Source organism: Stegodyphus dumicola, chromosome 12 (genome assembly GCF_044657685.1).
Source record: "Stegodyphus dumicola isolate Sdum_Otavi_A_Nest chromosome 12, ASM4465768v1".
In the NCBI taxonomy this organism is placed as follows: domain Eukaryota; kingdom Metazoa; phylum Arthropoda; class Arachnida; order Araneae; family Eresidae; genus Stegodyphus; species Stegodyphus dumicola.
Window position 1 is genome coordinate 104,265,143 of NC_140779.1, and position 27,477 is coordinate 104,292,619.

Here is a 27,477-nt window from a genome sequence, read left to right on the forward strand (position 1 = left end):
ATTGCGTAAATTTTTGCAAAAATAGTTACTCAGAATACTGATTTTACAAAATCTCACATTAATTAGGTGAAAAATTATTTTTTTAAACAAATAAGTTTTTTAAGTACCTAATTATGAAATAATCACGTAATCTGAAACCGATCTGAAAATAAAAAAAAAAAAAACAGAAAAAAAAAAAAAAAAAATCTGAAGGTTTCAGATTTAAAATTATGTCCAAAGGGGGCGTTTTTTTTAACATTTTGTGTGTTACCTTTATTTATTTAATAACTTGTTCTTAGCGCTTAAATCATTAAATTCAGTTCAAGAGCAATATCGCAAAATAATTTTAAGTTCTGAATAATTCTCGCAAAATAATTCTGAAGAGAATTTTTCGTGGCGTCTGTACGAACGTATGTACGTACGTATCTCGCATAACTCAAAAACGAGTAGCCTCAGAACTTCGAAATTTTGTATATAGGACTGCTATAACATGTAGATGTGCACCTCGTATTTTAGTTGCAATCGGCCACACCAAACGTATATAAATATATTTATATATATATACACTCTGTTACCCGGCTCAGTGATCTCAGTTTCTTTACTCTTATATGTTTGTAAATTGCTTTTTTGCTTTAAAAAATGATTGAATTATGTTGTTTTTATCTTCCGTTTAAGGTTTTTATGCCTTTAGTATTGTGTGTGTGTGTGTGTGTGATTATGGCAAAGCCTCGAGGGCTATCTGCCTAAGAGGAGGGATGCCTTCGTGGAGGACTTTCTAAGGGAAACTGGCTCGTATACACGTTACACATGGGAAAAACCACGAAAACGCCCATGCAGCCAGCCCGTTCGCGGGATTCGAACCTCGGACCGAACTACCAGTGTTCAGGGTCTTTACCGCTCGGCCGCTGGTAGGCCTTATGCCTTTAGTAAATCTGTGTGCAATATTTTTAGAATTATCACCAATTTTAAAGTTGTTTAATTGCCGCTAAGCCTTTTTTTAATGGCGGCCATTGATTCTTTATATTTGAAACAGCAGACTAGTGGATTTGTTGCCATACTAGATAAACGTAGCTTCGCAACAACAAGGATAACGCCTTCATTTATTAGTGCAATTTAAAGCATGCTTAATCCTTTCTGGAATTTTTTCGAGGAAATAAGTGTTTAAGATTTACTTCGTAATTTTTAATATAGATATTTTGAGTTTTTATTTATTTTTGCCTTGTCGCGAAGTGAGAACTGAATTAATTGAATGAGAAATACTCAATCGTCTATGAAAAACTGTTTCTTTTTTGTTTTGTTTGCTTAATTTCTTTTATACATCGTTTTAGCTTTATTAATTATTATACAATTAGATAATTCTTTAAATGATAAAAAATTTTGTGCATCCAGAGTTATAATATGAACGAAATATAATACTGTTAAGTGAACCTAATATGAACGAAATATAATACTGTTAAGTGAACCATAGCGCCAGAGTGTCGCTATAGTAAACAAATAGAGTGAATTTTAAAAAAATGCATTTATTCTATTGTGGTTTATTCGCTGTCGGCGAAGTAGATTTAATTCAATCCAATAAGTTTAAATGAAATGCAAGAAAAAATGCGTATAATTTAATATTCCGTACAAGGAAGTCATGTGGTGTACACATCAGATTTTTTTAAATAAGAAAACATTCATTAAAACAGAGTTTTGAACATGTTCTTTCATCCACACATAACACGTGACCTTCACATCACATTTCCGTATGCATGTGACTGCCTTTGTTTTGATATCTCCTAATTAAACATCTTCAGCGTTCTCCTTCATTTCTTCGCTTATTATTACAATACGGTGATTTAAAAATAGAAGCAAACGAAAAATAAACATTTCTGCTCCGCGTATGGTGACTATTATGGCCTCTAAATTGGTTGAGTATTGTGATAAGTTTGCCCGAATTAAGTTCGTAAGACCATTTTCCACTGTCAAAGCATTATCTTTCCAGAGAACAAGAGAAGATGTGAGCATGTGACAAACGATGCCCCCCACGCGATTGGCTGAATTATTGGATTTCCTCGCCAATGGGAGTACGCCATTGAGACCTGACTTTCCGAGGAGAGGTGGGAGGGCTGGGTTACCATCGTTGGCTAGTGCATCGCCTTCTGTTTCCGATGTTTACTTCAAGATTATTTTATACAGAATCTTTCTTTTCCTGGAGCTGTGGAGCTTGCATTGAATGTTATACGATACTTAATCTTATTATAATGTGTAAATATTTAGTTTATGTTATTATGCTTGTTATTCTTATTATTGCACTCGTAATAAACAGATTTTCACAGATTTTTTTGCAATATATTACTCTTGTTTGTTTATAACTTCTTTAAATGTTTTTATTTATTATTTCATTCTCTATATTCAGAAGCTTGCAGACGAATAATGCTTATCATGTGGATGCTTTTAGAGGCCAATAATTGTTAAACTAACGCACATTTTCTTTATCTAGATCTAAAATATGCAGATCTCATTTGATCATTTGATTTTTCTTTCTCAACTAGCCGCTACGCGTCCAGCCTTCGTCTGGCTTTTAAATGTACCGTACAAATGTCTAAAAGGAACACCAGACATTAAATTTAAAACCTGCACAGAATTTTACTCTTCAGAACAACTTTATCAAAAAATAAATAAATAAAAATGTATCACATATTAACAAAATTACAATGAAATAAGAAATATTCCTCAATACAAATATTAATTATCTTTATAAATAAATTAACCAACTTCCCGCTGCAAAATCTTAAAAATTCAAATGGTATAAAGGAAGTTAACTTTGTTTCCTAAAAAAAAATCATGCAACACTTTTTATATAATTAAAATTATATATAATTAAAACATAAGATGAGAGAATTACTATGAAATAAGCAATGCATCTCATATTTTCAAGAAAAAACAGTCAGCAGTCCAATATCCAAAGCAATGAATGCAAAACTGTTGCCGAAACCACCAGAAAGCAATAACCAATCAAAATTGTGCTTTGTGGATATCAGAATTCATAATATACAAATTCTTTGCCATCAGCTAATAAAAAGAGAGAGAGAGGGAAAAAAAAGGGAAATTTTTGTCTGTTGTGCCTCGCAAGACACATGCGCGTCAGAATAAGATTGCGATGTGCGTTTCCAAAGATTAAAAGAAAATAAGCAGCATGAAATAAGCAATATACCTTAATACAAATATTAATTATCCTAATAAATAAATTAACCAACTTCCCGTTGAAAAAAAAAATTCATGCTAAACTTTTTAGTGTCTTAAAAACAGTGAAAGAAGCAATAAATATTTTATCTCATATTTTCACCAGTCAGCAGTCCAGTATACAAAGCATTGAATGAAAAACTGTTGCCCAAACCAAATTTCTAAAAGAATGAAACTATTCAAAATGATGCGATTTCATCAAAAAAGATAAAATAATAATAAAACTAACATTACCAAACATTAAACACGTTATTTTAATATGAGGTCATATTCTGAAGTTCAAGAAAGCATGACTGCGCATGACGTCATTGTATGTCAAGAATTTTTCGTTAATGTCAGCAATTTAAATAAATAGCTGCTCTCGGCAGCTTTTTTGTTTCAGGTTAGTATAACTGGCACGATTGCCACGTTAATTCTTTTACTGATATTGAGAAAAGGTTGTTAGATTACATTAAATTTAAATCATGACGTCATACGTATGCGTATTAACCTGAAATGACTGTTCCTGGTTTGGCAACAAAAAAATTTCTTTACGAATTTTTTGTTGCTTGGAAAGAATAAACTTATTTCATTCATACTGAAATGTTCTTATACATTTGCTTTTCATGGGTACATAGAACTTATAAATTTTGCTTTGGCTTCAGCCCGCTCATCTGGCGGGCTTACTACCTATGTATGTAAAATAAATAATATGTAAATATGTAAAATTCAAAGAGACTTTATTGTTATTGATTTTCAGTTTTTTTTTAGCTACATAGTTAGTGACGTCTGCTACCAAAATGTTTTAGGTGAATCACAAAACGTCATGTGCAAAAGTAGAATTTATAAAAGCACCTTTTTGTCTGTTCACAATTGATACGATCAGTTATAAAATAAAGTAATGATTATCGAGTGAGCGTTTACCAAGCCTAAAAAAATGTAGAGATGTAAAATGTTTTTTGGCAAATTTAGCCTAGTCTTTCTGCATTTTGTATGAATTCAAGCAATTTAATCAATATTATCTTTCTCACAGCGAAACATAAAAGTTTTAATAACATATGTTAAAGAGAATTGCATTAACTGTCAGCTGAACACCTAATTTAGTTTTCACTTAATATTTTTAACAGTAGTGGACAGTTTTACTTGCTTTGGGGGATTTGGTTTTTCCCATGTGTAACGTGTATACGAGCCAGTTTTCCTTAAAAAGTCCTCCACGAAGGCATCCCTTCCTTAAGGCAGATAGCCCTCGAGTGCTTTGCCGTAATCTAATAAACCAAACCAAAAACCAAAAAACTACTTGCTTTGGGGACATTGACTGGTTCTAATTTCCTATAAGATGTAAAGCAAATCATCAATGTCTCTGAAGTAGTTACAGAGACTTGAAAGGCTTTAAACAAACTTTTTTTTATTTAAAACGGCTTAGAAGATAAATATTCTTGTGCTAATAGAATCAATCACAGCTTGTGACGATGCAACAAAAATAACAGTCAAATTCAAAATTAAAAAACAAAAACTAGTATTCAAAGAAAGCGTATTCAAAGACTACATAATTAAGTGAAATCAAATCTAAGTTGGCTCAAATCCTGTAACCGGCATATCAAATTTTAATGTATAATACAAGCCGAGTAGATACAAAACTGCGAGTAACTATGTAAAGTGGCGACGAGGGGAGAAACACACGCTGTCTGGTAGTCCCAAAACCTCAGCTTAAATACCCATACCCTGTAACTCATTTACATTTTTGGTGAGGAAACGGAAAGTAGTAAAGTGTATAGTAAGAGTAAAGTCAATAATATAAAAAAAAAGTTTGTAGTATAGTCTTATAGTAAACTACAAATAGCTGGTTAATTTAAATAATAATTTTATAATAGTCAAGTACACAGTCATACCGTAATATTAATCATTAACGTTATCTCAGTTTATTTGATTCAAATATAATGAAAAGACTGAAAATTGAGGTTGATTCATAGCATCCATTCACAGCGTTATAAATAGTTTCAGGTTTAAAATAAATGATTACTGAAGAAATTATAAATAATCAGTCATTTTCGTTTCGTTCTAATTTTTATAAAGACTCTGTATAAAGTCTGTTCGACACTCTATACAGAGTAAAGTGAAATTACAGTATAAAAAGACTCTACAGAGGGTCTTTTTATAGTTTATACGGAGTCTATATAGAGTTTTTATAGTTTATGCGTCTCTATAAAATTACTTTCTGCAAAGTCCTTTTATAGAGACTCTGAAAAGAGTTTTTTCAACAAACCGTACAGAATACATTATAATTACAGTATAAAAAGACTCTATATAGAGTGTTTTGCGCAGACTTTGCATAAGGACTCTTCGTTTCAGTTAGATAAAAAGTGAAAATATCAATCCCAGAAATGTTAAATCGTGTATTGAAGACATTTGGTAAAATTTGAGAAAAATATATGGTTTATAAACACAAATATAAAATGTTTAAAAGTTTCCCATAAAGCTTTTCATTCGCATCTTACCACTACTTAATTCGTACTTGACGGAAATTAATACACTTCAGTGACTGAAATTAATACAGTTCACTACATATAGTTCTTGGTTTATCATCATTAAAATAATCAAAGAATAATATTATTAGCTAATGTTAATAAATGTTAAAAGCATCTTATATTAAATAAAATAGTCATGTATATTTTTTAAGATTTTATGTGAAAATTTATAGTTATGAATCTTTCATAAGTATTACTGATTTAGAGTGTTTCATTTATATTGATTCCTGTGTTTTTCAAAATATCCCACCACTTAGGACTCCATTTTTCTCGTAGCTATTATTATTACTTTAGAGCTGAGGTCTAAATTCTACATTCTATAAATGTTCAAAACTGTTTTCCTTCATTTCAATTTATATTTAAAATCCAAATTGAATCATCGAAATTTTGTCCAATTGTTCATTTGGTAATTTTACATCCTCAGCAGCATATTGCATAAATATTTTTTAATTCCTTTTCTTTTCTGTCTGATAAAGTGTGCATTGCAATAATGTAATATTATTTTTAACTTTTTAAATGCCTACCTTGATTTCTAATAGAAAAACAAATTTAAGATAATAAATTATTCTAGTAAGAAACTTGCTTCCATTGTTAAGGTGTCAAAAACCTTATTAAGTAAAATATTATTTTCAAAGACTCATTTTACAACTCTGATTGGAAAAGTACAACTTAAATATTTTTCGTTATATTGATCAGCAGTACGCTATCTTCAACAGCACTGGCGGCAATAAAACGCAACGAATTATATTGAATACATTAGAAAGATAGGATTTAACTGACTAAAAATGAATTCAAATATATTAAAAAGAATTAAAGTAAACTAAAAAAGAATTGAAATAGACTAAATAAGAATTGAAATAGATACTGTAAGCTTGATTGGTTGTGTCTTTGCAGTAGTTTTTCCCGTTGCAGTTAATATGGGGTTTTGTATAAGACATGTTAGGAAACACTACGAATAGATACGTTTCAAACGGATTCAAAACCTGACCACATCGAATAGGAAGAAGAAAGTAATTATATGCACATATAAGAAAAAAATAGGAGCAAAACTCTTGAAGAGAAGATCAATAGAAAATTATGAAGTATATTAGGTCAGTGTCAAAAGGACAGAAATTGCCTCCAGAATAATTTATTTTCCGTGCAGCTGCGATCCGCATGCCTTTGTAACGTAACGTATCTTTGTAATCGTGATATCGGTACAACCAGAGATAACTAGGAAATATGAAAAGTTTTGTCATTTTAGACAATTACCCACAAATATACACGTATTAATTTAATTAGCTAAAACAATTTAGCTGCAAAGGACATCAAGTCGTTTATGTTATTTTCAACTTCTTTCCAGCTGAATAATTTGAACTAATTACGCTAATTATGCACATATTAGTATAATTATCAAACATTATTCAGGTAAAAAAGAAATTTAGCTGTTTTTATAAGCTAAATCCAATATCTAGTTTAGTGGTTTTTAATTTGTAAATATGGAAACTTAAAATGATTTTTATTAATTATATTACGCATGTATCAGCAATGTATAATAAATGCTTCTCACACAGTAGTATATTCATACACATATGTAAATAATTACATTGCTAAAAAGCACTTTTGTTCATCAAATTGCACATAATATAGCAGTAAGGAATATAAACTAAATTTCATGTTTTTCCTTCTAACTCTTAATGTAATGTGTAGTCATTATCCTTCTTTTGAAGTATAAATGCATGAAAAAGTTAAAAATTCAACTCTAAATGTTTCATGCCAAATGTTTCTGAGAAGTAAATATATCAATTTGTATACCGAATGCGTTGTTTAAGTGAAATATCTGTCGTCATTTCTGGACCAAGAGATTGCGCCCGTAAAAGTGTTTTCTCCTTATCTTTCTTATTATTGCGAGAAAGCTGCATTCATTGTGGATGTTATCATCTAAATTCGTGTTTCTTAAGTCCGGATACGCAGAAAAATTTTGAAGTACTTTTTATTTTCACTGTGTAATTAATTACATATACTTACCTATATTCATAAATTAATTTACAATTATGATTTACAATTATGTTAAAGATTATATTTTTTATTATTATTACTCGATTATGTTATGACCTAAGTTAAAATAAAATCTAAAAATAGATGCAATGAAATGTCATACGAGGGCAATATACAGAAAAATAGACTAACGCCTAGTACGTGTAATTTTTGTTTTTAATTTTTGCTTTTAATTTTATTCTTTACTGTATAAAATTTCAGAGACGTAGGGAATGGATATGCGAGTGTTTTCAAGACGACATTTGATTGTAAATTCAAAAAAACTTTTTTTTTAACCTACTCACAAATTAGCGAAACGCTTTTGAATTGAAATAATAAATTAAAAATTAATTTAATGACAAATTTAAACACGTCTTGAAATTAAATTTTACGGTCCTAGGATGGGGATTATAAATTTATTTCTAGTCTCTTTATGTCCATAATTAAGAGATAATATACATATATATATAATATACTAAGTGCGCAGTCATGAATCCGATACTTTTAACTTCTGGCTGTAGACATGGCTGGGTGGATAAGGCAGGTATAACACGTTGACAAAACTAATTTCGGCGAATCACCATCTTTATTTTTAGGAACATAAATTATTCCTTTGGCAGAGAAATTACTTTTCGATCATAGTTGAATAAAAATAAGCATAAGCGGTGCGAACTTGTTTGCATGGCAGAAGTCAGGAAAAAAGGAATCGTAGTGCTCGTGACTCAGTATTTATACTTCGTAGGTGCAGAGTGTATTCTAAGCTATGATTGGTCAATATTAATTTCAGTTAGCTTTTTTAAACAGTGTTATGTAATTTGGAATGATCTCGAATTTGGGAGAACAGATGAATTTAGGGCGGAGAGCACCAAATTTAGAATGTTGATTTTGAGGTCACCATTTATTTTTTAAAGCAATAATCGTATTTTGTTATTATATCTTACATATATATATATATTTGTATATATAAAACTTACTCTCTATATATATAGGGTAAGTTTGGGAAAGTCGTACCACAGCTTAAGTGGCACATTTTGAGTATAAGGCGTAATATCATGCCAACTGTGCCTCTTCCGGAAAACCGAGTTATCCCTTAGCCAACCTTATTACATCGTGTCACCTCCCGGTAATATTTGTGAGGAAGACCGCGAAGGGAATATGATTCAGAGTTTAAAATGCAAAGGATGCGTACACGACTTATGTGCTGGAATTGAAAAAAAATTAAAATATACGTATATTTTTGACCATTGTTGTAATTCATTGCAAAAATAAATTAATTGAGAAAAGAAAAGTTTTATTATACTTGTCCAATTTTAAACATAGTACGACTTAACCTATAGGTGGTATGCGACTTAGAATACTGGCTGTCCAAGTCGTATTAAGTTTGTTTCATAAGTTTTGTTAATTTTATCCAAGAGTACTGTATGTAATTTTATTGTAATAAATATCAGCAACGACAACACATATTATTACCACACATAATTTTTATTTTTTCATAGATCCAACTATTTACAGTTATTTTGTCTTATTGGGTATGACTTACGCAACCTCAGCCTATATAATCAAGAAATAATAATAATAATATATTAAATGATTTAGATATTGAGGGCTGATGTTTATGGCATGGTTGTAAACGATGATACCGGATGCATAAAGAAGTAGCTGTAGTCGTTTAAAATTTCTCTATTCTCGCTGGCAAATATTTTTGATGCATTTAATAAATATGCGTCCTATGCCTTCTTTGTTGATTGAATTTCACATTTTAAGGATGTTGTACTAAGGAAAACAGCGATTAGTTTTACAGCGAAGTGGAGGACGATTGCGACATGTCCAAGATGAAATACGTCATTAGAATGCTTTAGGTTCAGTTTAGATCTGTCCCTATTAGCTAACATTAAGTTTCGGTTCCTTTGAAATCTATATTAGTCAAAACCCTACGTATATATCTGCGTCAATAACACTGTGCAAGAATCATATGACATGCATTAATTTTGCAATGGCGCAATTCAGAGTAATTTATTATAAGCAGCAACTAATTTTAGGATAACATTGTGAAAATAACCAGATTAAAATGAAGAGTTAAGGAACTGTTGAAAATTAAGGTTAATATTTAAGTGTTTTTATCTTATTAGCTCAATTAAATCCATGAACGCTGAGAATTACTGTAATTTTGTACAAATAATAGAAAATATTGAAAAGGAAATAAAAAAAAATTATAAATTTTCCGAATCATTTAGAATTTAAAACAATAAAGAGTTTTTTTTTTAAAGAAATAAAATAAAAATAGGTATTACATATCTTGTAAAATATATTCTGAGTTCTTGTGTTCCGAGATCGGTTCACCAGAAATATGGCTATTTTGTCTTATTATCTCATGGCACAATACGTGAAAAAGGATGCTACGAGATATATAAACTTATCTTACATAATATATAAGACTACTGAGATATACCTTAGTTTTTTTAAATTACTTAAAATTTTATTGTATTGAGCTCTTATTTAACTACGTTTTAATTTCCTTTCCCCCCCTTTTTTTTTATTTTCTTCTTTTCATTTTCCTTTTTTTTTTTTTTTTTTTCTTTCCTTTCTTTTTCTTTTAACATATTTGCATATATTAAATTCTAACTGATCTCGAAAATTAAAATTTTTTTTCACTTTTTTATATTAGATTTATATAACAGGAAAAATTTTAAACTGAACGAAAAGCAAAAATTGTGCAGAAGAACGTCTAAAAGGGGAAACCTGTAAATGACATGGGCATTCTAAAAATGATATTAATATCTGAAAATGACAAGAGATCATGAAATCAATATGTCAGTATGACTTTTTTCTTTCTCATTATATCAGGTATTTTCTTTCTCTTTTCTGCATGCCTTCGTGGTGTAACGGTAACACAATCGGCGCGTATTCAAGAGGTCCAGGTTCGAGTCCCGGCGAGAGCATTGCTCATTTTTCGTGTTTCCTACTTCAAAAATTCTAATGTCTCTACAGTGGCGCCCGAACTAAAAGGTTGTGGATGATGATTCTTCATCACCAGGATTTGGCGACTCGGTCGCCTAATCTCCAGTCGCCCAGTTCACCTAACCGTTTCAAGGACGGTTTTATGACTGTAAAGAGCTCCATCCAGTCCAATTTCAAACAAAGGTACTGGATATAATTGAGTATTAATAAAAAAAAAAAAAAAAAAAAAAAAAAAAAAAAAACTAAAATATAAGAAAGAAGACAAGACAACACCAAAAACATACAAGAACAAACACGAACACGAACATAAACACACGACATAACCAACCCTAAACAAGAACGCCAACTGCCTGGCGATCACTGTTAATCGATTTCATAATTAATAGACATAGATTTTTAATGTCACTAAATGTTAAAAATGAATCGTTAAAATTAATTTAAAACTCATTTCACAAATTCTGAAATAATATGCATTTCCCGAGGAAGTACTGAACATCCCCTACCTCTCTAAGGAGTATATAAGGTATTTTCTCCCTCCTTTTTGCATGTCTTCGTGATGTAACGGTAGCACAGTCGGCGTTTATTCGAGAGGTCCAAGTTCAAGTACCAGCGAGGGAATTGCTCGTATTTCCCGTCTCCATCATCAAAACTCCTAATGACTCTACAAGTATCGAAACATACAGGAAAAAATAGGCTAAAATAATGCAACTACTATAATTAAGTTTTAATTTTTACATTCTAAAATTTTGTAATCCTAATAATTCTAACAATTAAGCATTATATAAAAATAATGCATGGAATATTTAGATACTTTTAGGATACTCATTAATAACACGATAACTAGCATTAGATTTCATTAAAACTTCCAAGGGGAAAAAAATCATACCTAGTGTTGCTGTAGTACTGATTACATTTTTCTGGATGTTAAAGCAAATATCACGTGTTAAATTGCGCCGTTGTATGCTGAATATAAACAAAGGTATGAAGATAAATTTTGAATCTAAACTTCAGTGCATAACCAAGAAGAGCTAGGTTGCACTGCGACTTTTGATTTCAAATCAAGACCAAAAGATAAGTCTTATCTGTTAAAATAAAAGAAAAGAAAGCAAAAAAAATTATAAAAGAAAATCTGAAAGGTTTCAGATTTTAAATTACGTCCAAACGGACGTTATTTTAAAGTCTTGTGTGTTACCTTTATTTATGAAATATTATGTTCTTTGCACTCAAACCATAAAATTCAGTTCAAGAGCAATATCGCAAAATAATTTTAAATTGAGCATATCCTTAGAACTTCCGGTACACAGTCTCACGCGCTGGAGATAATTTTTTTTTTTTTTTTTCTGTACAACATTGCCATTGTTCGCTTTGAAATCATTGAGTTTGTTAATCAAAAATTGGTTAAAGTTTTACAAAATAGGAAATCGATAATAAAACGAAATCCAGATTTCATTAATTTCATTCGAGTTTACATTAATTTCATTACCCTTAAAAAAGAAAAATTAAATTTTTGGTGTACGTAAGATTGTTAAACATGAGAATCAAATTTTTTGTTTAATTATTATTTCACATATTTATCATTTAAAAGCTCAGATGCTATAGAAACAATTTGTATTGTCTAAGTTAGCTATTAATAAGTTAAATAAAATTTTATGAATAAGTTTCAATAATTTAAATAAACGAAGCTCTGTTAACGAAGCATATTTTAATTAATTTATTATTGCGAAACATATTAGTACGGTTTCCACGTATCGTGAATTTTCGATTTTTAACTATATATCCAGGGAATTTCTTTTATAATTGAACTGCTAATAATTTACAAGAAATAAATGTATTCGTTTTGAAATATTAACATTGAGATGTTTATGAATAGCATAATATGTATAAGTTTGCAGCACAAAGCTTGTGGTACTGGATTTCTGTTTTCTATTAGAAATAGCAAACTATGTGTTGTACGGATTATGGAACGAACAGATTATATATAGATTATAGAACGTTTATAATACATATAAATATGTGTTATAAACAGCAGATTCTAAATACGAGAAAAGTTAAATAGCAAATTCCAAAACTTTTTCTAAACATACAATTTTAATTTTCATATCTTTCCTTGAAAATGGAAGATTTCACGTAGAGGACAGCATATAACTCTTATGTATTATTAAATACTTGCAGTATAAAAGTAGAACAAAATTCAAGGTAGGTGATTTCTTTGTCGTATGGAAACACATCTATGAAATTTAGATATTTTGTCTTAAAGGGGAGTAAGACCATTATTCGTTTCAAAAAATTTATTTTTCAGTTGTTGTTTTAAAAAATGGAGTTAACTTTCCTGATTATATATATATATATATATATATATATATATATATAACGCCCTTTTTTTTAATGTAACAATTTTTAAGAAGTGCAGTGGCGTAGCTAGGGAGGAGCAAGGGGATGTCTGTCCCTGGGTGCAACATTTTTTCTAACTGCAATTATATTTTTAAAAGTAGAAATCATCGACTGCTATCTGACAGTTTTGTTTTCATGCAAAATGGCGCTTTTAAAGAAGCAGTGGTTTGAAGTCTATGTTTGTGCTCTTTCCAAAGTAAATTATTCGCATCTACTTATTAAAAAACGCTGTGAAACCAATGACATTTCGATATCTAAAACTACGACAAGTAATATTGTTAATAAGAAAGAAAAAAAAATCAATTTGGTTTCAAGCGGAAAAATTGTTCAAAATACGTATACAAGCTAAAAAACCGGACTGTTTTTAATATTGCAAAAGTAAAATATTAAATGTAAAAAAAAAAAAAAAAAAAAAAATCCGCCAATTCAAAGGATAGTTGCAAAATCATTAAAATGCTCAGTGTCAACTGTAAACAAATTCATTAATTTGAATTGAATCATAAAAGCCGAAAAAATTTAATCTGCATCTTCCTTTTCCACGATACTGTATATGAGCCAGTTTCCTTAGAAAGTCCTCCACGAAGGCATCTCTCCCTTTTAGGCAGAAAGCTCTCGAGGCTTTGCCATAATCACATATACATACACACACACTTTTCCATGACATATTGCAGAACGCAGAATGCGCTGCGAAATTCTCTATGAAAAACCTTTATCCGGACAAAAATGGAAAAATGCTGTTACAATAGATGAATCCTGGCTATATTTGAATGACTGAAATAAAAAGAGATCCATTTACTATCATCTAAGAGTAGAAAAAAAATCTTAAGCATACTTAAAAAAATAAAATAATAAGTAAATAAATAAATAAAAATCTGAAAGGTTTTATATTTTAAATTACGTCCAAAGAGGCGTTTTTTAACGTCTTGTGTGTTACCTTTATTTATGAAATGTTATGTTCTTTGCACTTAAACCATAAAATTCAGTTCAAAAGCAATATCGCAAAATAATTTTAAATTGAGCATATCTTTAGAACTTCCGATACACAGTCTCACGCACTGGAGATAAAAATGTTTTTTTCTGTACAACGTTGCCATTGCTCGCTTTGAAATTCTTGAATAAATGCGTTAAAGGTTTAAAAATATGAAGTCGATAATAAAAAAATTGCAAATTTCAAATTTGGGCTTCCACATGCCCATATTCACAGTAGGATTATGTCATTCAAAATTCGATGGTACTGTTGTTTGGGTGCTTCACCGTTGTTTCAGTACTTCGATGGTACCGTTGTTTCAGTATTTCGGTTCGATGGCATCTTGTTTTATCACAATGCGAGAAACATACATACATTTATGCAGATTATTCATTGTTTAATTTCTTCAAATAAAATGCAGGATTCTAACATTTGGTGGCAACAGTTTGAAAAGTGAAACGGTCATTTATAGTGAACCAACGCAAAATCGCAAAAGGAAAACAACAACCCTTCAGGGACAAAGCCCCTTTAGATAAAAATTAATATTCAAAAGGATTTATTAATGTTGCTGGTTTTTCACATAACGCAAATTAGAAATGAAGAGAGTTGGAAAAATATTAAGTAAACTCCACATATTATCAGGAACATATTTTATGCCCAGTTTTCAAATATGAAACAGCTTCTCTTTACCCACAGTTCTATCAATTAATAGAACTGCATTAAACAAAGCACAGCCACACGTCAAAATCCACTGTTAACTTCTTGGAAAAAATGAACAAGAAACGGATATCAAGGTCACACCTTTCGCTCATATCGCTTCTGAAACTCCTGGATCCCATAAACGTTAGTGTTTTTGGACTTTTATAAAAGCGGATTGTTTAAACATTGACCTACAACTCTCCTTGGACTCCTTGGAGATCTGTTCAAGACGAATGCGATAAAATACCTCTTCCGATACTATTCCGGCTTTATTACATTGGAAATTACGGCGTAGAAAGATAGTGCAGAATAAAGGTTATCAAACAAAGCATTTGAAACACAAATATTTTAGGTAAAATATTTCTGTTAATACAATGAATATCGTCTAAAAAATGTGCGGACAACCTGTGTGACGACGACAAATATTTTATTACGCAAATTATCATATCACGAGTAATAATAACAGCAACGATATAACAATAAAAAAATTGATAAGAAAATGTCTGTAGATTTTCAGAATCAACAATTTTTTTTTTTCCTTACAAAAACTAATTTTAATTTTTTATTTCATAATTCGAATGCTGCTAATTGTTCGCATTTGCATCTCAAAGCCGCGAAACTGTCACTTCTTGGCGTCTAGCTTTTGCCCTGATCGCCAAAGCATCGATTGGCGACGACGGATTAAACGGCAACCCGGGCAACTGATCGCCGTTCACACGTCCATCATTTGCGAGGGCTATAATGCCTCGTCCCACCGTGTGCTTGGCGTAACCAGATCTCGAACCAGATACCGGCTACATCATTAAACTGTGACTCCTTTGCTTGCTCGGTTCTTACTCATCTTCGCCCGCCCGCGTTCTGCCTCGAAAATTTATTTTCAAAACGTTGCTGCTTGGATAATTGGATGATTTTTAACGTTGGTGTTAAGTTGTGGACTTTGTATTTTTTCCTTTTTTTCACTCCATCTGTATAAAAGATTTTCTTTTTTATTTGTGCAAATTAAGAGCGTTAGATTGGAATGCTTATTGACTGAAGGAAAAGAATTTATTCGGTTAGATTTTTACAAGTAAATTGAATGGACGAAAAGAAATAAATTGTTAAGTAATGGGTAGTCCTACGTAACGTGCAGCACAATGCAAACGAGGGCATATTGCGTTTCAAGAATCAATTGCAAAGTTTAAGAAGCTAGTTGCAATGATATTTATGCGCTTGGAGCTTCGTTTTCTTGTTTGTGAGGTGTTTTTGGCATACGTAGGTGAATTTTAGAAATTGTGGCCTCTATGTTAAATAGTTAATTATTTATAAATTATTCTAAAAATGAATAAGAAATTGCCAGATTTGGATTCTCAGAATTGTGAAGGGAATATATCCATATGAAATGCAAATTTAAAAAAGGGATGAATTACGTTTTTTGTTTTTGTTATTAGTCAACTGAATGTTTAGAAATTTTTCAGCTTTTCATAAATTTCAGTTGAGTTGAAAAAAACTGAAACAGTCAATGGCTGGACTGCAATCGGAAAATTCGTCCTGCTGTGGCGGCTCCACCAGTAATAGGCAGCAAACACCTCAATCCATGCGGTTTCAAAGTGAAGCCATCGACGCTAGTTCAGCCAGCATCTCCGCAGCAAACATCGCGGCAGTGACCCGAAGCCAGCACGGCGCCACGAGGCGCCCTACCGCAGTTGTTCATTCCGGCTCACTTCACAACCGTTCTAGTGCAATTAGTGGCAGCAACAGTGGTACTGCAACTACTTCTAACTGTGGCATCGATTACAGTACTAGCAGCAGCAATAATGGTGAGTCCAACAACCGATCAGGAAGCGGTAACTCTGATTATTGTGCCACCAAGTCTCCAAGTTCGAAACTGAGCGAATTGTTGTCCGGCCAGAACTTGACATTCTCTCCTGAGCAGGTTGCCTGCATGTGTGAGGCCCTTCAACAAGCGAGGGATATTGACAGACTAGCCAGATTTCTATGGTCTTTGCCACCAAGTGAACTACTGAGAGGCAACGAATCTGTACTGCGTGGTCAAGCTTTAGTTGCATTCCATCGGGGAAATTACAAAGACCTATACGCCATCTTAGAGAGCCACAATTTTGATCCGCAGTATCACAATGATCTTCAGCAAATGTGGTACAAAGCCCATTACAGGGAAGCCGAAAAAATCCGAGGCAGGCCTCTTGGCGCTGTGGATAAGTACAGATTGAGGAGAAAGTTTCCTTTGCCTAAGACAATTTGGGACGGTGAAGAAACAGTCTATTGTTTCAAAGAGAAGTCTAGGATAGCTCTCAAGGATTGTTACAAGCAGAACAGATATCCAACGCCAGATGAAAAGAGAGGATTGGCTAAAAAAACTGGTCTCACACTAACCCAAGTTAGCAATTGGTTTAAAAACAGAAGACAAAGAGATAGAACACCTCATCATTACCGGAGGTATGGAAAATTAATTGTTTTTTTTTTTTTTTAATCTGTTACGCTTTTTGTCATACTTTTTTTTTAAAGAAAATAGTATTATGATATAGTATGTACGGACCACAGATATAAAGCAAATATATTTTCACAACGGCCATCATTAGAGATATTATTAGAATGACAGACGGTTTTTGTTTATAAACAGTATGTTAACAGTATGTTATGTTAACGTATTGATTTCTTAATAAGATTTTTTTAAAATAGGCTTCTGTTTTATGTCTATGATGGTATGCAGGAGATTTTATCGCTGTGGGAACGTTAGTGAATGAACAGAAACGTTAACTTTCGACATTCAAGTTTTTTTCACTTGGGACGTTTTGTTTGATTATGAGCAAAACACGAGGGGGTACAAATTTCATGTGCAAATTCATATATGTAATTTTTTCATATGTGAAAAGTTTAAAGTAGATATTAAATAGTATCATGTAACGTAAATACAAAAGAATATAATCTGATGTTTTAGAATATTAAGCACCAAATCTAACATCTAATCATATAGACTACTTGAGATAAATACATTTTACATCACTAGGAATTTGTGTATGTATTTACATTATTTTTTCTTACGCAATGACATTTTTAGTCTTACACATTTATTTTCATCATTTATATAGTTACATATTTCACACGGTTAAATGTAACATTGTGATTACATATTTTATATAATTATAGTTAACATATTTTATACAAGTGAAAGATGCTTTACATGTGTACCCATGTATATGGTTACATATTTTATGTCCATGATTGATGTAATCGGCGAAAAGTAAAGCAAATAGAAATATTTTAATGTTTGTTTATTTCTAAAAAAGTTTAATATTCGGTGAATTATGTTTTATATATTTCTCTTAAATTGGATTTTTTATGTGGTGCAATCAAAAATAGACTAATATTTAACGAATTTGTTAAGTTCAAACGCATAATTCAACGAATGTTTGTTAATATTAAACGAAACGGTTAAATTCAACGAACTGTAATTTTCTTAATTTGAAAATGGTGATAATTTGTGCTTTCGATACTAAGGACAATTATTTTTAACTTAACTGTAGATCTTCAGTGTATATAATATATATATGTATGTGTGTGTGTTTATGAGTATACATAATACACTTCACTTGAATGTTTTGAAAAAAGGTTTTAGATTAATGGGAACTTTGAAAAAAATTATATAATGTTTGCATTTCTTTTTGTATTGTAGTAAAAATTTAATTTCATAATACTTAAATTATGGCAGTCTAAATATTAAGAGCAGTAGTTTGTTCGGCAATTTTTATCTCATATTTGAAACATAAATTTAGAAGTTATGAAGATTGATTATTGGAGGAGTTAAAGCAACAAAAATCAACGTAATATTCATAAAATTGGGGGCAAATTTATGAAAATTAGGCTGTTACTTGTTGCTTTAACTCCTTGAATAATCATTATTCGGCGTGTTAACTCAAATTATTAGGATATCCCGAAAATACTCAAGTAATATTACAGGAAAAAGTATATTTATTGTTCTATTTATATCTAGCTATTCCTTTCGTTGAGATAAAATGAAAATATCTGAGTAAAAAAAAATTTTTTATGACATTTATTTCTTTCAGGAAAATTTGGATTGCTATCGCTTAAAGAGTATTGAAAGTGTACGTTTAACTGTTTTGTAGATAACAAAGGATAGAATCAATAGAATTAATTCATCTCATCATATCCGCATTATTAGCAGAAATTAAAAGATTTAATTATTTGTTTCATGGAATTCAATTCCATTTTATTTAAATTAATATTTTCAAAATGTCATAAGCTTCATAAAACATCGCATTCCCACCATAACTTAACAAAATGCATAATCTAAATTATGTCTAAAATTTTTTTCACTCTTTTTTAGAGATGCAAAGGATATAATTTAATTATCTGATGGAAATTATAGATAAATTTAAAATTTATTTACACATTAATAATGAGTAATTAATATTTCATGATCATAATTTTTTATTTTTGTGACAATTTCATTAAATTTTCGATTTCGCGTAATTGTTTTACCTGTTTAGAAAGGAGAACAATTAAAGATTCAATAAAAGTGTAAAATGAAATGTGAAAAAAGACGAACTAAGTGAAAAGAAATAGGCAAGGCTTTTCGAGTTTGGATCCGAAATTGTTAATTAACAAAGAATGTAATAAAAAGCCCAAAATATCCCTTTGATTTTAGTAAATATTTCGGAAATCTTAGAAAGAAAATACTCTTTGATTGACTATATAATTCAATCAGACAGTTAATTGCAATGGTAAATTATTACAGCTTCGTACAAAAGTTCTGCATCTCCTGAATACATGTATCCGAAATGCATTATCATATTTTAAAATTACCTTATAATTTAATAAATTGGGCATTATTTTAATGATAATTTTTCATAAAATTCAAAACTTTAAAATCATTTTAAAATAACAGACTTATTTGTAAATTCAGAAAGGAAAAAATGGCTCATAAGAATAAACGAATAAAAAATTAAATATATTATATTTCCCTCTCTAAACACACTCTCTACTTATAAAAATTGATATTTCTTGCTTTAAAGTTCCGACATTGAAACGTCTGCGTTGCAATTTGAATTTCTTAATTTCTTTTTCATTTAATTTAAGAATATGGTTTGCAAACAAGTTAATCAATTACTTGCAGAGCTAAAATTAATGCATAGCGTAATGAAATATATTCTTGCCAGCACATTACTGGTCTGATTATCATCATTTGGTTGTTAGTAGATGCATTAGAAATTTCAATTTCATGAAAATCTGGAAGACTGGTAAAGGAAGGTCAAAGAAAAGTGTGATGTGAGATGGCCGAAATCTTATACTTTTTGTTCATAAACTATGCCTTTAAAAATTGTGAAAAATGTAGACAGAAGTTTCAAACATGCTGTTCATTTAATGAGTCCAGGCCAGTTGCAAGTCGCTTCATTCGCTATCAAAATGGCTTTTGTCAACTAATGAAGAATCACCTCTATACGACACCCCTACAAATAAAATATTTAAACCATATTTTGCTACAGCAGTAGTAAAGCATTCTACCACAGTTATGATATGTAGTAACATCTCAGCACATGGAGTGAGTCGACTTTATGGCCAGGGGCGTAGCTAGAGCTTTTGCCAATCTGAGCAGCTCCTGAGTTTGCTGTATGGGAGGGGGGTCCCTGCATTTGCCTTCCTCTTGATATAGAAATAAATTATTAAAAAATTTGTCAAAACGGCATTTAGAAAAGTAAATTAAAACTGCAAGTTTATTATCGAGTAAAAATTTTGATTGCAATATTTTAAAATATTATTATTATTTTTTTTTCTCCGCAAAACCATACACGGCCTTGTAGAGGTCTCCTTGATTGCTCCATTTGAGTTTACATAGAAAATATAGAAAGATTTTTTTTTAATACAAAATAAACATTGTAGTTTTTAAATACTTCTTAGGGCTCACCAGCGGCCGAGGATAAAGTCGCTGAACACTGGTAGTTCGGTCCGAGGTTCGAATCCCGCAAACGGGCTGGCTGCATGGGTGTTTTCGTGGTTTTTCCCATGTGTAACGTATATACGAGCCAGTTTCCCTTAGAAAGCCCTCCACGAAGGCATCCCTCTTCTTAGGCAGATAGCCCTAGTGTGCTTTGCCATAATTAAATACACCACACCAATAAATATTTCTTAAATGATTTTTTATTTAGAAAGCTTTTTCTACAAGCAACAACAGTATTACAGTATTTGGAACACTATATGGGGACTATATTTTAGATGAAACTACAAAAATTCAAAAGGATCGTCCTTCCACGTTCCTGTGGACCCACCAGCGGCCGAGCGGTAAAGACGCGGAACACTGGTAGTTCGGTCCGAGGTTCGAATCCCTCGAACGGGCTGGCTGCATGGGAATTTTCGTGGTTTTCCCATTGTGTAACGTTTATACGAGCCAGTTTACCTTAGAAAGTCCTCCACGAAGGCATCCCTCTCTTTAGGCAGATAGCCCTGTGCTTTGCCATAATTGAATATTAATCCAATCCACGTTCTTGTTGCCTTTTCTATAGAAATACCAAAAAAAGGGGGGGAGTGAGAAAAAGAAGACTCTGGAATACTTCTCTCTTAATGAGAAAATCTTATTAATATTGACCGCGGTGATAATTTAGTTGATATTCTATATTTGCATTTAAGAATTTCTTCGCAATAAAAGATAAATTACAAATGTATGTAGCAGTTGAAATCTCGTGGTAATTTCTATGAATTCCTTAAATACAGTAAAAACTATTTTTCCTCTCAGTTTAATTCCGTATGCCCCCCCCCCCCTTCATAAGCGGCCGAGTAGTAAAATTGCTGAATAATGGTAAGTTCCGACTAGAGTTCGATTTTAAGCAAAGGGGCTGGCTACATAGGAGTTTTCGTATTTTTCACAAGTGTAACTGTACAAGAGCCAGTTATCCTTAGAAACTCCTCCACGAAAGTACCCTTCTTAGGCAAGTAACCCTAAAGGGCTTTGTCATAATCAACTAAACGGGGACGGAATTCAGTATGGCAATTCAGAGTACGATCCACATGACTAATACTTATGAAAGAAAAAAAAAAAATATTGTTTCACGCGAAAACCGCTGTTTACAGAATTGCGCAGCCCGGGGCGCAACATCCCCTCAACCATCACCCTCTAGCAGTTTTATGGCCTGCCCCAAAGGTAGATCTTCATCCAGCTGAAAATATTTGGGTGATGTTGAAACAGAAATCAAGGGTCAAAAGTCCAAGCAATAAACAGAGTTAATGAAGCTGTAATTCCAAGCTAATATCATGCAGTTTCAATAAACAATCTTGACAAAGTTTCGAGTAGTACGCCCTAGTGTTGTAATTAATAATTAAAAACAAAGGTTTTGGCAACTGAGTATTAACAATCTACGTACATTGATAGACGTTTAAAATCCATTGATTAATATAAAAGGTTTGATACTTCTCAAAATTCAACTTCTTTTATTTTCTTTTGAAATTCAAAATAATTTCTACTTTGCAAGAAATATAGATAAAAAAAAAGTTTTCATTAGTTTTAGAGTTTATTTTAATTTCAACTACTTTATTTTCTTTTCAATTTAAATTCTTTTAAATTTTAAATGTTTCATTACTTTCTTTTCATTTTCTTATGCATAATACCTACAAAAGTGCTGTTATTCAATTTGAAATCTAAAAAATCCTTTAAATTCTTTGAAAAATTATCTTATTATTTATTAACTTAATCGCTTGTATTATTTTTTACTTTGTGGTTATATGCAAAAAATATAGTTTCTAATGAAATATTGCAGAAATTTCGCGCTAAGCTGCAAACTGATAACAGAAGTTAACAATTCAGTTATTTTTAACTTTTGAAGTTAAAATTGCTATAAAAACTATATTTTTATTAATATCAATTTATTATTCTTTTATAGCAAATAAATTTTGTTACGGAATTTAATTTTAGACAAAGCGTATGCTGAGTTATTTGCTTTAGCTGTACTCATATTTTGACGCTCGGAAAGGGATAAATTTTTCAGCAACTCTTTCTATGACTATTTGCCTACTGTCTACCTTTTTTTTAAGCACTTTTTTTTGCAGAGTGCATTAATTATCATCTAGTTATTTTATATCCATTATTTCGAACTAATTATAATATGTATTGGTTAAATACATGATGTCCCAACAAAAGCACCGGATTTAATATGCCCTCCCTCAAATACTTTATATTTTAAAAAAATGCATTTAAGTATTTTTAATCTCACAAACTTGCTCTTTAAATTCAGATTATTATTAAAAACTTTCAAGATTTTATATCGACATTCATTTTGCTTATGTTCGCGGAGTGGAAATTTTGGAAATGATACAGCTGATGCTCTAACAAAGTTAGCCACGAAACGTCACATTGATTTGAATCGCTCTGTTCCTGTTTCTCATTAACAACGCTTTCATAGAAATGATGCTAATCCGTATTTGAAAGACAGAATATCTGGCCTCACGAAAAGCACAATGAATCAAAATTTTTTTTTTTCCTGCTATTTTTCTCCGAATGAAAGTTATTCATTTTCAATAGATTTTAAAGTTACGGCATATTTTTTGGAACATGAGGAATTAAAAATGACATTTAACCCCCTCCCCCCCAAAAAAAAACATTTAAATCCGAAAGCATTCAGATTTTATATTACGCCCAAAGGGACTTTTTTTTAACGTTTTGTGTGTTAACTTTATTAAATATCATGTTCTTCGCACTTAAACCACATAAAATTCAATTCAACAGCAACATTGCAAAATTCTTAAAAACAGCATATCTTTAGAATTTCCGATACACAGTCTCGTGCGCTGTAGATAAAATGTTTTTTTCCGTACAGTGTTACCAATATTCGCTTTGAGTTCGTTAATGAAAAATTCGTTAAAGTTTTTCAAAATATGAAATAGGTAATAATGCAAATTCGAAATTCGGGTGTCCAGGTGCCCATGTTCGGGTGGAGGATTACGTTATTCAAAATTTGATGGCTGTACGTACTGTCGTTTTTTCGCAATGTGAGACACATACATACATTCATGCAGATTCTTCATTATTTAATTTCTTTAAACATGGCGATACTATTTGGTGGCAACAATTTAGAAAGTGATTCTCCTTTTATAGAGAAACGCCACAAAATGTCCTTTTGATATTTATTGCTCTTCTGTATTCTCTCTTTATGCACCCCTCCAAATACTTTATTAAAAAACATATTTAAATATTTTTACTGAGAAACTTGCTGTTTAAATTCAGGTTTATTATTAAAACCTTTCAAGATGTTATATCGACATTCATTTTGCGTATGTTAGTTATGTTATTCATGTCCCTGTTGGACTAAAAAATAATATATTTAAAACAGGCAGATATTCCGAGCTCAGAATGTTGAGTTTGATTTGATCTGGCAACACTGGCATCTGATAACTGTCAGCTGATTTCGCAGACATGGAACGTTCGACAAAATACGAAAGGTTTTGATTTTGAAAACTCTTTACAAGAAACAGAGAGTGTTATGCACAAACTGTTAGGAAGCTTCGTGCAATCTTTGGATGTGAAAGTGCACCCAGTGCCGATGTTAGGCTTTTTGCAGCCCTATGATTCTTCGCCGACACTTCGATTTTTAGTATCTGCCGCCTAGTAACTCCCTATGTTTTATAAATTTTTGCCGCCCCTAAATTCTGCCTCCTGGTGCGGCTGCACCTATCGCCCTGAGTACACCAAATGAAACTAAAGTTCAGAGATTAATAAAGAAGTTTGTGGAACCCGTGTTCAACAGCAGACGTTAATCCACACGCTCTTGATGTAGTCGGTCTGTTGAAAGCATGGCTGTTGGGTGTGACAGTGTTATGGTACGTCCCAAGAAATCGAACTTAGAAATTCTAAAAAGACTAACAAGAAAAGAGCTTAAAGAGGAAATTCAATGTGTCATTAATGGAGGAAGGAGTGTCTTCCTCCATGGTGTCATTAGCCACCCTCAGTAAGCAGATATGAGAAAAGTGATTACGAATTTCATCGAAAGAATGCAGTACCGGAGAGTAAGACGGGGTGAACAATATTTTTGAATTTAAAATTGGAGCATTTACCTGTGTTAAGTATGTAAATATATTTTCCATTTTCTGGAAATATTTTATTGGGTATATTAAGTCCGGCGTTTTTGTTGGAAAACTCTTTAAATCTTTTAACAAGCTTAATACGGTCAAACAGAGATATGTCATAGATTATTAATTTTTAATTAATATTATTTCAAATTAATTAAGAAAAGTCCTTTATTTCTTGTTAGACACTCGTATAGAACTTTTCTATTTTGGTTTATACTGTTCTGTTTCCATAAACTGATTCAAATTTTCAGTAGCTATTCTGTAAACAACAATCTTATTTTTGTAACTTTGGGGGGGGGGTTTCCTACGAAAACCTGGTACCTAGCATATCTGTGAGATACTGATGAAAAAATTAAATGCAGTTCTTTCCAAAGTTTAGTTATATATTCAATTTGATCATGCTATTGAATTGTTAAGATAGTGACTATTTAATCTGAGATAATTACCGATTTAAAAAAGGAAATTTTATGTTTTGATACATGAGAATGTATAATTTTTTGACATTAAAAAAATATGCAATGATATATTCCAGACACCTTTTTCGAATATGCCCATTTGTTTTTTAAATCTTCTAGTTTTATGTCAACCCAATTAATAATCCTTATATTCTTGCGCTTATCCTCACATGGTTTTAACATTATTTTGATTTTTTTAAACTGATGCTTGATTTCTGAAATTAGATTTGCTTAAAGCAGTTTGTTAGAAACATTAGTAAAATAAATAAATAAAATAATCAAAAGATAACTATGCAATTAAATTTTAATAAAATGCAAATAAAAGTATTAATGCAAGCACAGTAAATTAAAAGAAGTTAGATATATTATAAAAATTAAATGAACCAAATATAAAAGATAATTTTTGCAATTAGGCATAGTTGTTGTTTCATTCTGACTTCTAATCCATTTAAAGCCTTTTTATCCCGGATGAGTATAATCTGGTGATCACATTTTCAATTGGGATAGTTTTCCCTGACTATTAAATGTTTACCGTGTATTTTGCTGTTACCATTGAGACACGCATTGACACGCGTACATTGCATGTCAAGTGTGATAAGCAATGTGTAGCTAATATAACAGTCTTATTTAACTAACAAAACTGTTTCTGAATATAACATTTTCTGCTAATATTGTGATTCAGTTATAGAAGCCAACTTTTGCCGCCCAGGACGGTCCCAGAGTTTGCCGCCCCAAGCCGTGCCTGAATTTGCTCCCCCTCTTGATATGCAAACAAGTAATTACATAAATTGTCAGATGACTCCCATACGAAAAAAACTGACCGAGGTTTTTAATTAAAAAATTTCGATTTTTGATGTCATTTTCAACTTGCCTTGATAAATCGAAAGATAATTTGTATATAGTTAGTTAGAAAAATATACAGTTAGAAAAATATGTTGTCAAGTAAATTAATTGTCGATTGACTTCCATACGACAAAAACTGATCGGGATATTTAATTTCAAGATATGCAATTTTTGATGTCATTTTCAACTTGCCTTGAGGGAATCGGTTAGTTACGTTAAAATAATATAATGTAGGGAAATAAATTAAAACTCTACGTTTATTTTGAACAAAACTTTTTAACTCCCACATTTTAAATTATGTTATTATTTTGCTTTCTTTTTTGTTCGCAAAACCGTCAGTTACATTGTAGAGGTTATTTGATTGCTCTTGTTGTTATGTAGACGGTAGATAAAGATTTCTCAAATGCAAAATACCCATTTATAGTTCTTAAATGAATGATTTTTATTTAGAAAATGCTTCCTCCAACTTGCAATACTTACAGCAAAAATTACAGATTGGAAGGAGAATTCGCACGAGTATAATAATATCTGTAACTTTGTTTTGGACAGTGTAGTTTAGAATAAGCTGCAAAATATCAAAAGGACTGCCCTCCCATGTTCCTGTTTCGATTTCCCTAGCAATGACGAAAATAAAACTCTAAAATTCTTCTTTCTTGTGAATGTTACTGTTATCATAATTCAGTTGATATTCGTATTTTCCAGTCAAAAGTTTCGATGGAATAAAATGTATAACAGAAGTATGTAGCTTTTGAAATCACGTGATGATTTCTTTGAATACTTTATCGATTGTAAAAACTCTTTTCTTCTCAATTTGATTCCATCTGGCAATTTTAAATCTGATTGTTATTTACCTGCCTTGACGGTCCTCTGGACTAACTCCTATAAAATAATGTTCCACGCTAAAATGCCGGCGCAATAAACGTGCCGTCCATGGTGGATCGCCCCCTCTGGCTACACCATTGGCAGAAGTTCATTTGAAACTCTGGAGCAATTTGATGCGATCAGAATTTCTATAAAAGTCGGAAATATCGAAGCCGGTATGCAACTGAATTTAAGTACTGTTTTTACTTCCTTTTACGAAAGTATTGTAATCACGAAACAGTCCGGGTATCACATTTCAACCAAAATATTCATTTTGACCACTATCGTATACAATTTAACGATGTTTTTGCGTGACATCTGTACGTAAGTATGACGTACGTAAGATACGTAATAAAGTACGTAAGGTACGTAATACGCTTTTTCGCCAAAGGAATTATAAAACTGATTCAAAATGGATTCAGAAGAGATTTTTCGTGGCGTTTGTACGTACATACGTACGTACGTATGTATCTCGCATAACTCAAAAACGAGTAGCTTCAGAACATTGAAATTT

General features: G+C 31.3%; 1 protein-coding gene across 1 annotated transcript in view; it reads left to right on the forward strand.

Moving 5' to 3' along the window:
* Positions 1–15,520: 15,520 nt before the first annotated feature.
* LOC118190153 (homeobox protein SIX3-like) overlaps positions 15,521–27,477 on the forward strand; it is a 52,119-nt gene continuing 40,162 nt past the window's right edge. The window contains exon 1 of the mRNA XM_035360835.2: positions 15,521–17,169. Coding sequence (XP_035216726.1) covers positions 16,235–17,169 — 935 coding nt within the window. The 5' untranslated portion in view covers positions 15,521–16,234. The remainder of the gene's footprint in view (positions 17,170–27,477) is intronic.